Genomic DNA, 16049 nt, shown 5'->3' with positions numbered 1-16049 from the left:
ATTCTGCTTTGCCTTTTTCAATAACACTAAAACAAGTTGTGGCTGACGATGTAAAAGCAATGTAAAACAAAACTGCTTGAGGTCAACAGCAGCAAGAACATACTTAACTAAGACACCAGCTTACACACAGAACGGTCTGCAAATATTAGGCCAGTAAAGAGAATTCTAACAGCTACGGAAAAAGTGTTGCATTAGAACTTTAGGAAAACAACTATATGCACATAATTCAGAGCTTTTATTTAACATCATGTAATAAAAATAATAATATCGCAAGTCTACAGGAAGCCATAATAACACAGTATTTAAAAATATGGAATATTACAAAGCAGTACATAATCCAATATGTTAATGTAACATTATTCAGCAGGTTTCATTCGACTTTATGAAGCAAAATGAGTTAACTGTTCCACAATTACAGTTAGTTTGGTGCTTGTTTGACCAAAGAGTCTCCTTAGTCCTGCCTAAAGCCCCATATATGTAATATTGGTCTAGTTAACAATAAGTTTGCATATTTTCTTAGGCACAAAACAATATCCTTTGCTACAAACATGATACAGCTTGCTATAGTCTGAAATCTGAAAGCCCCACAAATATTTTAGCATATCAATGTCCCTATTATATATTTATATAGGTATTGTTTATTTGGACATAACAATGAAATTCTATAATAATAATAATAATAATAATAATAATAATAATAATAATAATAATAATAATATAATAATAATTTTCAAATAAAAAATATGAAACTGGTATACATTGTGTAGACCTATGTGTGTTATTTTTAGTACGTGTCAAAATGTAGAGAAAGACTCTATAGACGTATAGCTGGATGAATTTCTTAATTTGCTTAATACAAATTACCTGCATCATCTGAGTGATTTCACATAAGTAACATACAGCATTAAAACAAAGTAGTGTGTGTTGACCTGTTTTTTGGTCAATAGGAACAATCTTGCAGACATACAGAACCAGTAGCTCAGCCTCTGAAGCTACCTAGGCAGCAGCGAAAAACGAAACAGATCACTACTATACACTCGCCTCCCCTCCCAAAAAAGCAACATGTTTACATATCGCTTGCCACAATAATAAGACATATTGAACCTGCTAAAACATCAATAAAAGGTTGAGTTAATATATAAAACTTGATGATACTCCAGGTACAACCCCTATTGCATCTCTTCGGTGTATGTTGAGGGTGTGTATTTTGGCGACATTACCTTAATGATGCTGCTTCTACGGGGGATGCCAGGTTTGCCCTCCAGCCCTGTTGTTGTATTGTTAGCGATGTCTATCCCTGGGCTGCAGGGGGTCGATGGAGATCCCGATTCATCAAGCATGTCTCCCACCCCACAGTCTCCGTTTGAAACCGAGTCTCCACACTGCACGTCTCTGTCAGCTTCATCTGCCGGCTTGAGAGGCTTCTGCCCCGGGATGTGTGAGGAAGCCACGCCGCCGTTCTCCTTCCTAAACTCCGCCATAAGAATACAGCTTCTTTCTATGATTAGATAATATCTGTATTTTTATTTATATTTATTTTATTTTTTATTTTTTTTGGGGGGGGGGCGTTGATTATAACAAAAAATGTAAAATATTCACATAAAAGAGTGAATTAGCTGGATGACGTGTACTGTATTAGCCAGACTTTAATATATCATTATCGCTAGTGGTAATTTCATGTTAAAAGGATTTTACACTGATCTCACTGCATAAATGGTCAATGTGACCCGGCCACCTAATCAAAAAAATAATAAGAACACGGTGTTGCTACTCTGTCGGGAAAAAAATAAAATCTTTTTTTTTTTTTCCAACGACAAATCTAAATTGAAAAAAAAGGATAAGAAAGAAAATAAAACAGTATTCAATCGAATGCAAAAATGGGAACCTGCGTTGCACATACCTGCCTGATATTACGACTGTGACAGTGGTGTTTAAATCTTCGCAGGAAAAAAACACATTACACAGTCTATTCACACAATTAAACCACGCTGTCGATGTTTGCTAGGGCTCTTAATTCATGTTGCTGGACACCTTGACGCGCCGCTTTCTTGTTAGTTTAAGAATCCACATAGTTTTCAACACACCGCCAAAGGGTTAATGCACAATGAACGAAAAACGTTATGTTTCATTTCTAAAAAACGGTACTACTGTTAAAAAAAAAAAAAAAAAAAATGTTGCAAATGCAAGATGCTGTTGCAAGAAACCCACCTTCCTGTGACAATGACTTTCTCTCTTTTCTGCATATGTTTAAAAACAAAAACAAACACACAGTGAATTAAAACAGCAACACTGAATACATCTTCAGTCAGACACCACAACAAAATGTATCTTGTTTTCGATGTCAATTCGTATTGATCGACAGGAGCCCTGGGTGTGATATAGCTGTACCAGAGGCTGTGGCTGCAGAGCTCTAAAATCCAAATTCTCTCACACACTGACAGGCAGGTAGGTCGCATTCGCTTACTCAGACGGACTCCTGTCGCTAGAAACAGCTTCTGTCAAACACTAGTTTACTCTTCATTAGGAAATGGCTAATGAACCCCCGCCCATAAAGTTGAGGAGACGCCATTTAAAGTAAATAGGCTCTTCTTGTTGGTTAGCGTTGTCAAACCCCCACCTACTGTAGTAAAAGTACCGTCAGTCAAACACACTTCAAGCAATTGGCCAATACCTTATCGAGTTCACCCACACAAGGACACCCTTCGTCAATGTATGCAACTCAACGAGGACGCTCTGTAATAAAACACGTTCACTTTTTGTTGGTGCTGAAGACCTGTCTGGCTATAAAGATTTATATTTATTTTGTCTTCAGTCGTAAGCTGCTGTCAAACACATACCGTTGTTTGGGTATTGTTAAAAAGGTTTCACCAACAAACAAGTAGATTAATGCAAAGGTTATTCCTCTAAATACTGTGCCCAGTGTGGGTGTGGGTGTTTTCCCAATACCGTCGCGCACACGGATGGATAAGGATGCTTTATTATTTTATCATTGTAAAGGTTTACTAAATAAAGGGATCAGAAAAAAAAAAATGTCTGGCTTAATTTGATACATTGCTTTCTACATAATGTATAATGGTGGGGTTGCAGTTATTTTTACAGTATAATAAACATTTAAACAGTAATTTATTTATTTCATTTTTTAGACAGCAAAGCAATTGCTAAGTATGCAAAACAGATTTGCAACTATATATATTAAGATAGGGTCCCCAATGTTTACTGCACAAAAGTACTGTACCATTCATCTATGGTGGCCACTTATTTCTTACAAGCAGGGTTGACGGTATAGTTTGTAGAACCCATAATACTAATCAAATTACACTACAGCAGATGACCATAAAGATTTTTTCACCAGTCAGTTTTTATTTTAATGTTATTTACTATATGATACAGTGGTGCAGCATGTAATGTTTGGTAATGCACTTCTGTTATGGATAAATCTGACCCCTATGGACTAATCAATGGATTGCAGTGCTCTTCTTAACACATGCAAACACATTGACACTTTTGAGAGTGCTTGCATGCTTAGAACCAAATTAGAAACTTTGCAGCAGCCCTGAGCCAGGAATTCATATCCGTGCAGCCTCACTCATCTCTGTTGTTCTTTCCATCATTTTGTTACAAAAAATAACTAATTGGATTTTAATTTAAAATACTACATTTAAAAAAAGGTAACATTGCATTTTAGGATTATTACAGTATTTTATAACTACTCAGAGAATATACATACAGTAATGGATGTTTTGCAAGCGTGTTAGTGAATGACAGTGACAGTTTCAATGTGTGTTGATTGTACATTACCTAACAGTATGTAGTGGGAATAGGGTATTATTGGACTCAGCTATGACACATCCATATTATCATTTAACAATGCAGTTAATTATGCAATTACCTCACTATATAATATTTAAAACAAATAATAAAACAAATCTGTGCAAAAGGAAAAATATGAAATTACAGTAGAACCAAATTAATAGCACCAAGTAGTAACCAAGAAATTCTAAAATTATGACAGTATCTTGTGTTTACAGTTCAATGACCCATTCCATTTCCATTACATGAGAGGAGCTGTTAAAACTTCATGCTGATTTGAACTCGGCTCTCGCCAAGATAGGCAGCAGCTAGGACGTAGCTTTACAGTAAACTAATGTAATCCATCTGCATCTCCATCTTTTTGCTTTTCTTTCCATCTGATGATGTAGATATCCTTCTGCCTGGTGTTGATGGCTGAAGTGTAATGCTGGCTCCAGGGATCAGCTGATTTTGCCTCTCCAGCGCATCGGCACGCAGAACGGCTGCGATGCTGGCTGGCACAGTGCGGTCTCCCCAGCGCATCAGCATGACAACCGTCTGGATTGAGCTAAGTAAGTTACATCTCTAGGGTCTTCCAGTGGGCTCCTTCTGTCTTCGGTGTTTCGTCGACTAGCCCACGACACCTCAAGAGGGCTCGACATTAATTCTGGTGTCCCAGCATCACCCCCCTCCATCTCCCACTCAGCTCAGCTCAGCTTACTTACCCGTACATCAGCGTTGCTTTCTTTCTGTTGTGCTTGAGATCCCCAGTCAGAATCTTTCCATCTGAACCACAGCCAGTTGCTGCTCCTTTCTGCTGCTTCAGATAAGTTCTTCACTGTGCAACGCAACGACCACTGAACCCGACATCTCTGAAAAACCTTGACAACCCACCTCCACTGGGTAAACCCGGACTCTCCATCCTAGATGAGCATACCAAAGTTTCTTCCTCTCATAATCCTCATCCACAGCATCCTCCCATGGCACTGTTAACTCTACCAGATGAACAAGGTTTGCTGATCCAAACCACAAGACAATGTCTGGTTGAAGGTTAGTGGTGGCAACCTCAAGTGGAAAAATAAGCTGTTGACCAACACCTTGCAGCATTTTCCAATCTCTAGCAACTTCTTGGTGGTTGATCTCCTGGATGGAGGAATATCGTCTTTTGTCTGTAATGCTTTGATGGAACTTGTGGCAACTTATTGGTCATGTTACACTTGTCTTCCAGTGGTAAAGCCAAACATTGTAGCATCTGGTCATGGCGCCAAGTAAACTGTCCTTGGCTAAGACCCACCTTACATCGTGTCAAAATGTGCCTTAGTGTTGCAGGTGATGAACACAAAGAACATGCGGGATCTTCACCCACCCAGAGGTTTAGGTGCTGTGGTGATGGGAGAACATCATATGTTGATTTGATGAGGAAACTGATCCTGCTGATAGGTCTTGCCAGTCGATCTTGCGTTGTCCCACACTCTCCCATCTCATCCATTCAACCTGCTTGGCCTGGAAAACGGCCTTTACACACCTCATTCTCTCCTCCTGTTTTTGCACCTTGTTGACTACCAGCTTCCTCCATTGAGCTGGGGTTCCCTTGTACCATGTAGGAGGATCTGAACTGAGACCAAGACCCCCTCTTCCATTTGCCCCATAATATCATCGATTCGAAGGGTAGCTTTTGCATCTTCCACGGCTTTCTTTGCCGCCCACTTTTTTCCAGTTTTCAACACAGGTGTTGCTTCCCTTACACATTTGTCATGTGAATCTACTAATGTCATTTCCAGTCGGATCTTGGTGCATTTAAACTCCTCGGTTAGAGCAGAGACTGGTAGCTGCAGTATTCCTTTACCATAAAGTTCCAGTCTGCTGAGGCAGCGTGGAACTCCCAACCATTTCCTGACGTATGAACTGATAAAAGCTTCCAGTTTCTTAATTGTTTTCAAGGAAACTTTGCACACAGTCAGCGGCCACAGCAGCATTGGCAGTAGACCAAGCTGAAAGCACCAGAGTTTCAGTTTGCCCGTTAAAGCGCTGCTGTCTATGCTCTTCAACCCTTCCACTGCTTGCTGTCTAACTTCTCCCACACAAACTGTATCATTCCAAATTGGGAGAAAATCACAGGTAAAACCTGAGTGCTTGTCACCAAGCAGCTTATAACTCAGATCTGGGATATCATACACAACCTAACACTGATTGAGATGTTTTGGTCATGCTTTATTTAAAGGCCTATTTAAATGACCATTAAAGTAAAGCATTTCTGTAAGTATTCATCCTTTTAGAATGTTCAATATAAATAAAAATGCACCAGCAATACTTGCTCCTGTTATCAGTAAGTTATAAATGCATTCATTTTAAAACAAACCAGAAAATAAAACAGGGTCTTTACTTTATTTCCAAACAATGCTCTTATTATACTGGTCATTTCTGTTAGTGGGTCGTTTAGCTTATTGAAACAGTGCCAGTTGTTTCGTCATTTGTTGAATCAGGCTCTGTGGTTTAACAAGCAACTCGCGCATGAATGTGTTGCCACTCTGCAGAAGTAAGTCTCCTTCATTTCAATTCACTTTTTCTGCCACTGAACTCAGCCTCTCTGCCAATCACACTGCAAACTTGTCCTGCACTGTAGGTGTTGGAATAATAGCCACTTGTGCATTATAAGCTTGGATTTGTGCTCTGATCTGAACTGTTGGCCAAGGTGAGGCTGTTAGAATTGAATCACATGGCATGGAAACAGGACCCAAGGTTTCACTTATCGTCTTCTTTTTTTTCTTTTTCCTCTCAGAATCAAACATTAATTTTAGCTCTGAGTGGATTTAACAAACAAGCGCATACTAGAATAAACAAGACTGAAGTACATTGCCAGGGCTTTCCAATTGCGGTTTGATTTATAGTAGCATTAATATCCTCATTACTCTAGATAAGTGACCTTGCCTATAATGCAGTAGTCTCCTCTTCTAATGTGTATACCCCTCATGAGGTGAGTGCTACTGTACCCAATTATCACCTATTTATCAATGCAGAACACATTGGTAAAACATTTGTCCATAATACTTCTGTACCAAAAGCAAAAGGCAATATCCTTAAATAATGAATAGAAATTTCAGAAAGGAGGGGAATTATTGTTTTCCTGACAGTTAATCAACAGAACACCAAAGCTAAATGAAAAAGAAAATGCAATACATGCACACACTTTTTTCGCACTCATACAGATGGGGTAATTAAAGTTTGCTTAAAACATCAGTATCATTGTTTAACCTTCACAGTGTTCCGCATGCATTCTTTTTCAATTATAAACATTTTTACTCGACCGGTAAAAGCTTTCATGGTGTGTTTTTGTGGTATGTTTTTGTGGTGTGTTTTTGTGCTGTGCTTTCATGGTATGTTTTTGTGATGTGTTTTCATGCTGTGTTTTCTTGGTGTGTTTCCATGCAGTGTTTTCATGCTGTGTTTTTGTGGTGTCTTTTCATGCTGTGTTTTCATGGTGTGTTTTCGTGCTGTGCTTTTATGCTATGTTTTCATGTTGTGTTTTCATGGGGTGTTTTCATGCTGTGTTTTGTGACGTGTTTTCATGCTGTATTTTTTGCAGTGTGTTTTATGCTGTGCTTTCATGCTGTGTTTTTATGCTATGTTTTCATGGGGTGTTTTCATGCTGTGTTGTTGTGGTGTGTTTTTGTGGCATGTTTTCGTGGTGTGTTTTCGTGCTGTGTTTTTATGCTGTGTTTTTGTGGTGTGTTTTTGTGCTATATTTTTGGGCTGTGTTTTTATGCTGTGTTTTCATGGTGTGTTTTTGTGCTGTGCTTTTATGCTGTGTCTTCGTGGGGTGTTTTCATGCTGTGCTTTCGTGGGATGTTTTCTTGGTGTGTTTTCATGCTGTATTTTCGTGGTGTTTTCATGGTGTGTTTTCATGGTGTCTTTTTGTGGTATGTTTTCTTGATGTGTTTTCATGCTGTATTTTTGTGGTGTTTTTGTGGTGTGTCTTCATGCTGTGTTTTTTTGGTGTGTTTTCATGCTGTATTTTTGTGGTGTTTTTGTGGTGTGTTTTCATGCTGTGTTTTTTTGGTGTGTTTTCATGCTATATTTTTGTGGTGTGTTTTCATGGTGTGTTTTCATTTTGTTGTCATGGTGTTTTCGTATATATTCGTCATTAGAATCATATTTCTTAGAAATATTCGCCAATTATTTATTAAAGGTCAATTATTTATGAAAATGTAGAGTGAATTTGGAGCCTCTAAACTGCATGTAAACCAAACAAACCAGAGCGGACTTGGTATTCATTTTCTGTATACAATTACTGTTGCAGTAGGCATTTTCCAAACATCTAACAATTAAATTTGAATGGTGTCTAAGAATACCAAAAAAATGTCTAAAACTGATAGGCAATTGAGTTAATTTATGCCGTAAACACTACCTCATGTGACACCAGGCACACTATATTTTAGCAACCTGAGCAGCATCTATAAAGGTTAGTTGGGGTGAACTTGGAGTGAGAATAAGAGGTGCAGCAATTGAATTTCATCATGGTTCACCTGCTACACCTGTTAAAGAATGAAGATGCTGATTCCGGAACTGCGGCCAAAAATGTGAACATAACACCAAACTTCGGGATAGATCAAAGTTTGCTGAAGCCGTTCATAATGATAAAAAAGTACTGAAAGTAATTCTAAGTGATTCAAGAAGATACAGGACACAGCAGAGCAAGGTCTAATATACCTTCCAGGTATTGTTAAATGCTGCAACTCATTGACTTGCTACATCTTTTGCTGATTGTGAAGCAGATACGAAATTGACACAATTTTAACTTATTTAAGTTATTTAAAGACTTGTTTTTAAAGTCTTTTCTAATTAATTATATATGAATCCATATTTCAGAATACCTTAAAATGCTTTGAATGAAATATCTCATTGTGTTGTTGAGGCAACATCCAGTGAGTTAAAACGATACATAACATGAACAAATCTGAAAATTGACCCATACCTTTTATTAGCCAGTATTATTACTGACACTGTGTAAATTAATCTGCTGACTAAAAATATGTCTCTGAGTTGTCAGAGGTGTGTTATTGCAGGAGAAGCAGGTTCTACAGCACATATAATTGACTTTTTTATGTTCCTGATCACAAAAAACAATATTGTCCTTTAAAGCTCTTGTATTCCATGGATCACAGACAGCAAAATACAGTACTGTATACCATATACACATTTCTAATTTTTTATTAAACTATCAATACAACTTCAATGAAGAATGTCTAACATAAATCTACTCCCAAAACTAATACACTTAGACACTGACATTAAATTATTGAGTTATTAATGAACGATTGTATTGCCCTGTAATTCATTTTGTGAAGCAGGTTCACATAGTATGCCTCTTCTTGTGACCTGCTCCATATGAAAACCATTTCTGTACTTTGTTCAATTGAGAAACAACTAGAACATCTCTCCAGTAGGACCAGCCTGTTATTAATTACTTTATGAGCATATAAACTCTCCCCACTGCGCCTCTTCTTCGCACAATATTAGCTCTGACGGGTCACATTTCCAATTGCTACCCCAATATTAGGGAGTTCAGGGATGGAAATAAGACTCCTATTGCACAGCACTTTCACCCATTCAAGGTTTTACCACAAGCTTGATTAGCGACAGTGTGTAGGTAACAACCTCAGGTATGTCTTATTAAACTTCTAGTAAAACCAGGAATGGATCAAAGCACTATGCAATGGGGGTCTTATTTCTATCCTTGGAGTTGACAAATGTGCTGTCAACACCTCCATCCACTGAACAACAGCATGCTCCATACACTCATCACCTTCCTGTCACAAAAGTTCTTGCTGAGAATTTGGTTCTGAGTGTTTTGTACTCTGACTTGTCAGTTCTCAAAAGGCGAGTCTTCTCTCAGAGAACCCTGTCTGACAACAAAACACAGCACTCCATATCATAAAAATCAGTGTCTCAACCTATGAACATTTTATGAAAGCACACATAGGGATAGATCCCCACTCTATATTTACTCCAAGTCATCATTAGATTATTCTTTCTTCCAGAAAAGAATAACACTTTGTGGCAATGTTGCATGCCCCTGTGTGTATTTCAGTGTTATATGTTGCGTGTTGTGTGTTAATGTTGGTGTATAGTCATTGGTACACAGGATATAAATGGGTCTGTGGAACATTAGTTGTTTAAAATGTATATTTGTATTTAGGCATGAGGATTGCACAGCACTTCACGTGCAGGTAAAATGTAATAATATGCAAGCACAGGGAATTGCACTTTATTCATACACGTGCAGTTGTACCGCGACTCCAATTGAATGATTGATTAGCAAACGAGTGTCGGTACAGCTGCCTAAAAGCAGCATGTTTTCACTCACTTGGGGTTGTGTGTTCGTGAGTGGAGAACGGGTGAGAGAGAGGAGTTTTTGGATTAAAAATAACAATTGCTACAGCGTGCTGGAAGTGCCAGCACGGTACTTGTTTGTCTGTTCATCCATTGTCTTGTTTAGTGTTGTCCGTTTGTTTACCTTTTTATTTTGGCCGCAAGTGCCGTGTCCTGTGTTTTGTTTGTCTTATGACCTTTTATTTTCTGTTTGTTCATTATTAAATGCTGAGCGAAAGCAATCGCTCAGCTTCACCAAACTCCACCTCTCAGTTGTTTATTTCCTGGTTCCTGGGTTTCTGATCTGACGTCACCCACTACAGCCGTTTTTGTGACACGTGGTGTCATCATGGGATTACTAGCGCCTCCTAGATGCAGACCAGAGTGGGAACCGCAGTGTTTTTAAAAAAACAAACAAAAAAACCCCACAAAAATGGAAGGCTGGAGAGATGGCTGCACTGAGCTGGAGGAGCTCCTTAGTGGTCTGGAGGACCAAGGCTGGTGCCTTGCCTGCATGGTGTACGGGCACGTGGTGGCTGTCTGCCCCTACCAAGAGGGAGAGGAGGAATTGGCCCAGGAGAGGAAGTTGAGGAGAAGGTGGCAGAGAAGGGGAAAGGTGAGGAGGAAGCAATTGGAGCTAAGCTGGTGCACTATGTGTATTGCTTATGGGCATTAGGACTACCCAGAAAAGGAGCCAGAGGATGAGTTGTCCTATGCCTGAGGGGGAGAAGCCTGAACGTCCTACGCCTGAGGGGGAAGAGCCCAAACATCCTACGCCTGAGTATCCAGCACCCAGAAGGGGGGAACACAGGCGTCTATAGCCCACAAAGGGGGAGTCGGTGCATCCACAGCCCCAGAAGAGGAAGGCAGAGCGTCCACAGCCCAAGTTTCCACCAGCAGAGGAAGAATGCCTGCTGTTTCCACCTCCACCAGCAGAGGAAGAATGCCTGCTGTTTTGCCCCGAAAGGGAGAGCAGCACCAGTCCCCTGCAAGAAAGGGAGAGCTGCACCAGTCCCCTGAAACAAGGCTAGACTACACGTCGTTCCCACCTCCTTTGCCAGGAGACTACGCACTACTCCCACCTCCGTCGCCAAGAGACTACACGCTGCTCCCACCTCCACCGCTTCCACCACCCGGAGCAGAGCAGCTGGAGCTGTCTCTGCCTCCGCCACCTCCACCGGCAGGAGCAGAGCAGCTGGAGCTGCCTCTGCCTCCGTCACCTCCACCAGCAGAGGGTGAATGCCTAGTGGGTCCCCGTCCACCAACAGAGGGTGAATGCCTGTTGGGTCCCTTTCCACCAGCAGATGATGGATGCCTTTTTATGTTGGCAGCAAGTGACGTGTCCTGTTTTGGTGTGCTGTTTTTGTTTAAATCGTTTGTTTATTATTATTATTTAATAAAACTCTGGATGCTGTAGCATCACAAATTCACTGCCATATCTTTGTTATTCTTCGTCCTTCTTCTGTCTGACGTCACCCCTGCAAAGCCATCCTGATCACACACATCCAATACATTAAATAAACCAGAAACACTGAAGGCATTTCACATAATAGCTGCTTTTTTAAAAAAAATTGTTTTAAAATATATGCAATCAAAATAAAATGTGCAAATAACATTGGAGTAAATACTAGATTTGAGAAGCTACAGTAATCAACATTGAAATTCATACAGTACATAATGAAGGGTGGAATTCCGTACCACATTGAAGGGTTAACACTGCTGTGGTTTTATAGTGCTATACCACACCTATTTTTAAAAGCAACCAGCCTGCTCTAAGACTAAAGGTTAGAGTTCCAAAGCTTTTTACACCAAAGTCCAGCAATAAATTAGCAAACCAGAAATAATCGATAATGTCATTGGTGTTTTGTTTTTTTATTTTTTTATTTTTCGTTAAGCTTTGGGAATTTCACAGAATAATTTCACTAAACGCTCAGCAGGATTTAAAACTCCAAATAGAATAGAACTATGTGCAGCACTGGTACCTGTTGCACAGGAAGTAAAATGAAGGCTGTGTAAATGTTGTGGCAGGATGTTTACCCCAGAAAATGAAAACAAAATCTTGACACCAAAAGCACAATGAGAAGAGAAATTGAAAAAGTTAATTAAGCAATTGGCTTTTACACATTTTAGGAGTTCAAATGTAAGTCTCATTTTACCAAGGTATGAATCTATCGACTGGTGCCTATGACAAGTAGAACATAGCAGCTCTGATGGTAGTCAGATGAAAGTGCTCAGTGACCCCAGCTTGCTCTGTTTGTCTTATTTCAATTAGCACATTTATTTAAAAAATCCAAACATGTGTGGGCTCAAAATAATCAGTTTAAATGAATGTACCGGAAGATTATGAAACACAAGGTTGAATTACAGTTACTTCTTTTTTTTTATAAACATGTGGGTGGAGTGATGAAATGCCATACATGCTCCAAGGAGCCTGGTCTTGACTGTAACATAGTTATTAAAAGACAAATAGAGCTGATTTCATTTATGTCTGTGAAATACTTATTTTGTACCTGAAATGTTATACATCCTGCTCAATCTAAGTGTTACTGCTTTCATTGGGTTTACATACCTTACATTTAACCCATAAAATATATGAACAAAGCTAACTCAAGGGTCATAAGTTTGTGACTACGGTCCAACATCTGAAAGCGGATGGTTTCCCTTTGGAGAGGTTGTATATTTTGCAGGAATCAAGCAAACACATTGTTAGTGCTGCCGAATAGATCTACTTCAGAGACAGTTAGACATGGAGAAAACAATGTGATTACGCAATCTGTGGATTATATTTATTTCAGGCTCACACAGATACAGTATGTTATCAGCATGCTGCTGTAGTTGTTGCAATACCAGTGTACTAGTTTCTTTTTGGTCATTCTCTCATATTTTGTGTCTCTTACTTATACAGAACCATATAAATGTGCATTTTTTTTGTAAGTCTCTTAGACACCCATTGCTTGCAATGTTACTAAATGACTGTTTAGGGACTGCATTTGTATTACTGTTCAGGTTACTTAGTACTACCGCCACTCAGAAGTATATGTGTAAAATTAAGCTTAAGTGGTAATGCTTTATGTGAATGTGGCACTGTGTAACAACACTTTCATAAAGGCTGCATAACACTGAGGGCTACATTCTCAAAGCAATGTACTCCATTGCCATTAGTGGATTATTGGTCTGAAAGAAATAAAAAGCATAATTTGCATTTCTAAAACGAATAATAAACAAATGTAGACTAATCCCAATTATTTCAGGCTGGTAACTTTCTACTTCAGTATCTGTAAAAAAACGAGCTAATGACAATTTGGAATAAATGGCTTTGAGAATCTAGCCCTGAGTACACAACAATTTTTATTATCTATAACACAGCACAAACACCATTATTAAATGTTCAGTAATTACAGTAAAAGTGTCACAAGTCACAGAAATTACTTATCAAACTAGCAAATGTTTTTATAACAGTGTTATGAATACTTTTGTCTGTTATGTAGATTTTCAAAGTCATTTTGATGGATTATATATAAATAGTCACCAATTGTCTGAGTACTTAACATAGTTACTAGTGGAAATTAGACTGTCTTTAATCAACCCCAAGTTGTTAATGCTGAATACCACAGGACTTACTATACTTTCTACTACCAGGTCTTTGACCACTGCTTTAGTTGAACAGGTTTCTAGTTATGTTAGTAACTTAGCAGTGTCATATACTACCGTTTGTTGAACGGAAAAGCCACATTGTTTCTCCTGTGCTGTCTGTAGCACACTTCTCTGAATGCAATACCTGTCATTTCAAACCACAGTAAGTAGCTTGAAAACTGACTCCTGCTGTGATTCTGAGTGCTGAGGCACTAAACCCTCCATCAGAAGTACTACTACAGTACTATAAAAGTACTATATGGTACCCAAATTAAACATGTTATGACTGGGAATGAATATTGCACACTGGGTTTCAGTTAACAGTTAATGGTTTAGATATATACAGTAGCTACCAGATGAACTCAGCTCAGCTCTTAAGCCAGTGTTGAGAAGCATGGCGCTCTCCTTTTGGAGAATAGCTGTGCACAGCAGTGCCCTCTATTAGCAGGACCATGCTGGCAGTGTAGAGAAGCACAAGCAAAGATCTGTAAGGGACTTTATAGTATTTATCATAACACGTTACAGGATGTATCTTCAGTGGATTACCTTTAAGTAGGCCAGGTTTAACACTTTTCTTTTCTGGAAATGTTTTTAAAGTTTCATTTAAGTGGCTGACCTCAACATTTATTAAAATGCTATAATACCATTGACGTACTGAGTGTCTACCTACCACAATTTATTCTCATAATAAAGTAAATAAAGGTTATATTAACAATAATTCATTAAATAGCATTATAGTATGGATTATATTGTCAATCAGCACATAAACAGAGCTATATTTTAAATGCACTTCTACCTGTGTCAGTGTTCCCTCATACTCAGACTATAATACAGGACTTGAGCTGAACATTGTTGAGCTTGTCTGCCTGACAGAAATGGTGCCAATCCTAGTTTACTTCAATATGTGAAGCTAAGCCAGGCCTACACTGCCTGGAGACATGTACAAAGGGAACTTCATTAAATCTATTATATAATTTGTTTAAACTTCAAAACAATTTATTTGTAGCCTTCTGAAATTCTCATTTTAATTTCATGTCCAGCTGTGGTGAATGATGTGTGTGGTGAAAAGAGCCACTTGTAGGGTACTAAAAATGCTGTTTTTTTTTTAAGGAGCATTGGTACTGATGGGAAATGGCTGAATTATTTGGCCCATGTAAGTACTGCCAGCTTTATAAAGGATTAGATGATAATTGATATAAAATTTGATAGACATAGACAATACATTTGTACCTAAAACGTCCACCAGAGTAAAATGTTGAGGACTTTAAGATCTCCATCAGAACTTGTCCCAGGCCTACAAAATTCCTGGTTGTCTCCCCTATGTGGGCAGCACTGACTAGGCCTGTATTGTATATAAACCCAGATTCCAAAGAGATAGGACAATGTACTTTTTTTAATGCTCTCTTTATATAACTAACATTTATTTTGTCAGTTGATAAGATATAAGAACATAAGAAAGGTTACAAACGAGAGGAGGCCACTCGGCCCATCTTGCTCGTTTGGTTGTTAGTAGCTTATTGATCCCAGAATCTCATCAAGCAGCTTCTTGAAGGATCCCAGGGTGTCAGCTTCAACAACTGGGGAGTTGGTTCCAGACTCCCACAATTCTCTGTGTAAACAAGTGCCCCCTATTTTCTGTTCTGAATGCCCCTTTATTTGATCTCCATTTGTGACCCCTGGTCCTTGTTTCTTTTTTCAGGTCAAAAAAGTCCCCTGGGTCGAAACTGTCAATACCTTTTAGAATTTTGAATGCTTGACTTATATCGCGGCGCAGTCTTCTTTGTGCAAGACTGACAGGACTAAATTATTTTAGCCTGTCTGCATATGACATGCCTTGCACTAAATGGTATGTAAAATGAATAAGTGGAAAGTTTCAACTGAAAATATTATGTTAGTGTTTAAAATATTGTTCAACTTTTTGTTAAAACAATCGTAGTCATTTTTATTTTATATTTACTGGATGTATTTGTTTTTTGATGTTAGTTGGATTTACTTGAATATCCCCAAACAAGAACCTACTAAGAAATACATGGTAGGATTTTAGAACTGGCCTGATCCGATGATGAAACACCCAAAACGTGCCCATGAGCGCGGCACTGTCAACACCTCGCTCCTTGCATACAATAATAAAAATAAAAATAAACATTAATGTTATATCCTGTGCTAAACCTATTTTATTTTACAGTTGTGCATTTACCAAACCATTTACTAATTTAAGTTTGTTTGAAATGTTGAAGTTAATATACTTGTGACTCTGG

At 38.6% G+C, this 16049-nt stretch overlaps 1 protein-coding gene across 5 annotated transcripts in view; it reads right to left on the bottom strand.

Moving 5' to 3' along the window:
- The window catches only part of LOC121313653 (inactive phospholipase C-like protein 2), a 74564-nt gene extending 71991 nt beyond the window's left edge, over positions 1 to 2573 (bottom strand). For 2 of the 5 annotated variants that reach the window (XM_041246396.1, XM_041246401.1), the window contains exons 1-2: positions 1901 to 2184; positions 1221 to 1498 (exon numbers count right to left, since the gene is read on the bottom strand). In XM_041246396.1, coding sequence (XP_041102330.1) covers positions 1221 to 1481 — 261 coding nt within the window. In that variant the 5' untranslated portion in view covers positions 1482 to 1498; positions 1901 to 2184. The other 3 variants (XM_041246400.1, XM_041246402.1, XM_041246397.1) reach the window with 3 other exon arrangements.
- Between the last annotated feature and the right edge of the window lie 13476 nt (positions 2574 to 16049).

This window comes from Polyodon spathula, chromosome 3, assembly GCF_017654505.1.
Source record: "Polyodon spathula isolate WHYD16114869_AA chromosome 3, ASM1765450v1, whole genome shotgun sequence".
NCBI classification, from domain to species: Eukaryota; Metazoa; Chordata; class Actinopteri; order Acipenseriformes; family Polyodontidae; genus Polyodon; species Polyodon spathula.
Note: the sequence above shows the minus strand (reverse complement) of the source record. Positions and strands in the feature narration are given on the sequence as shown.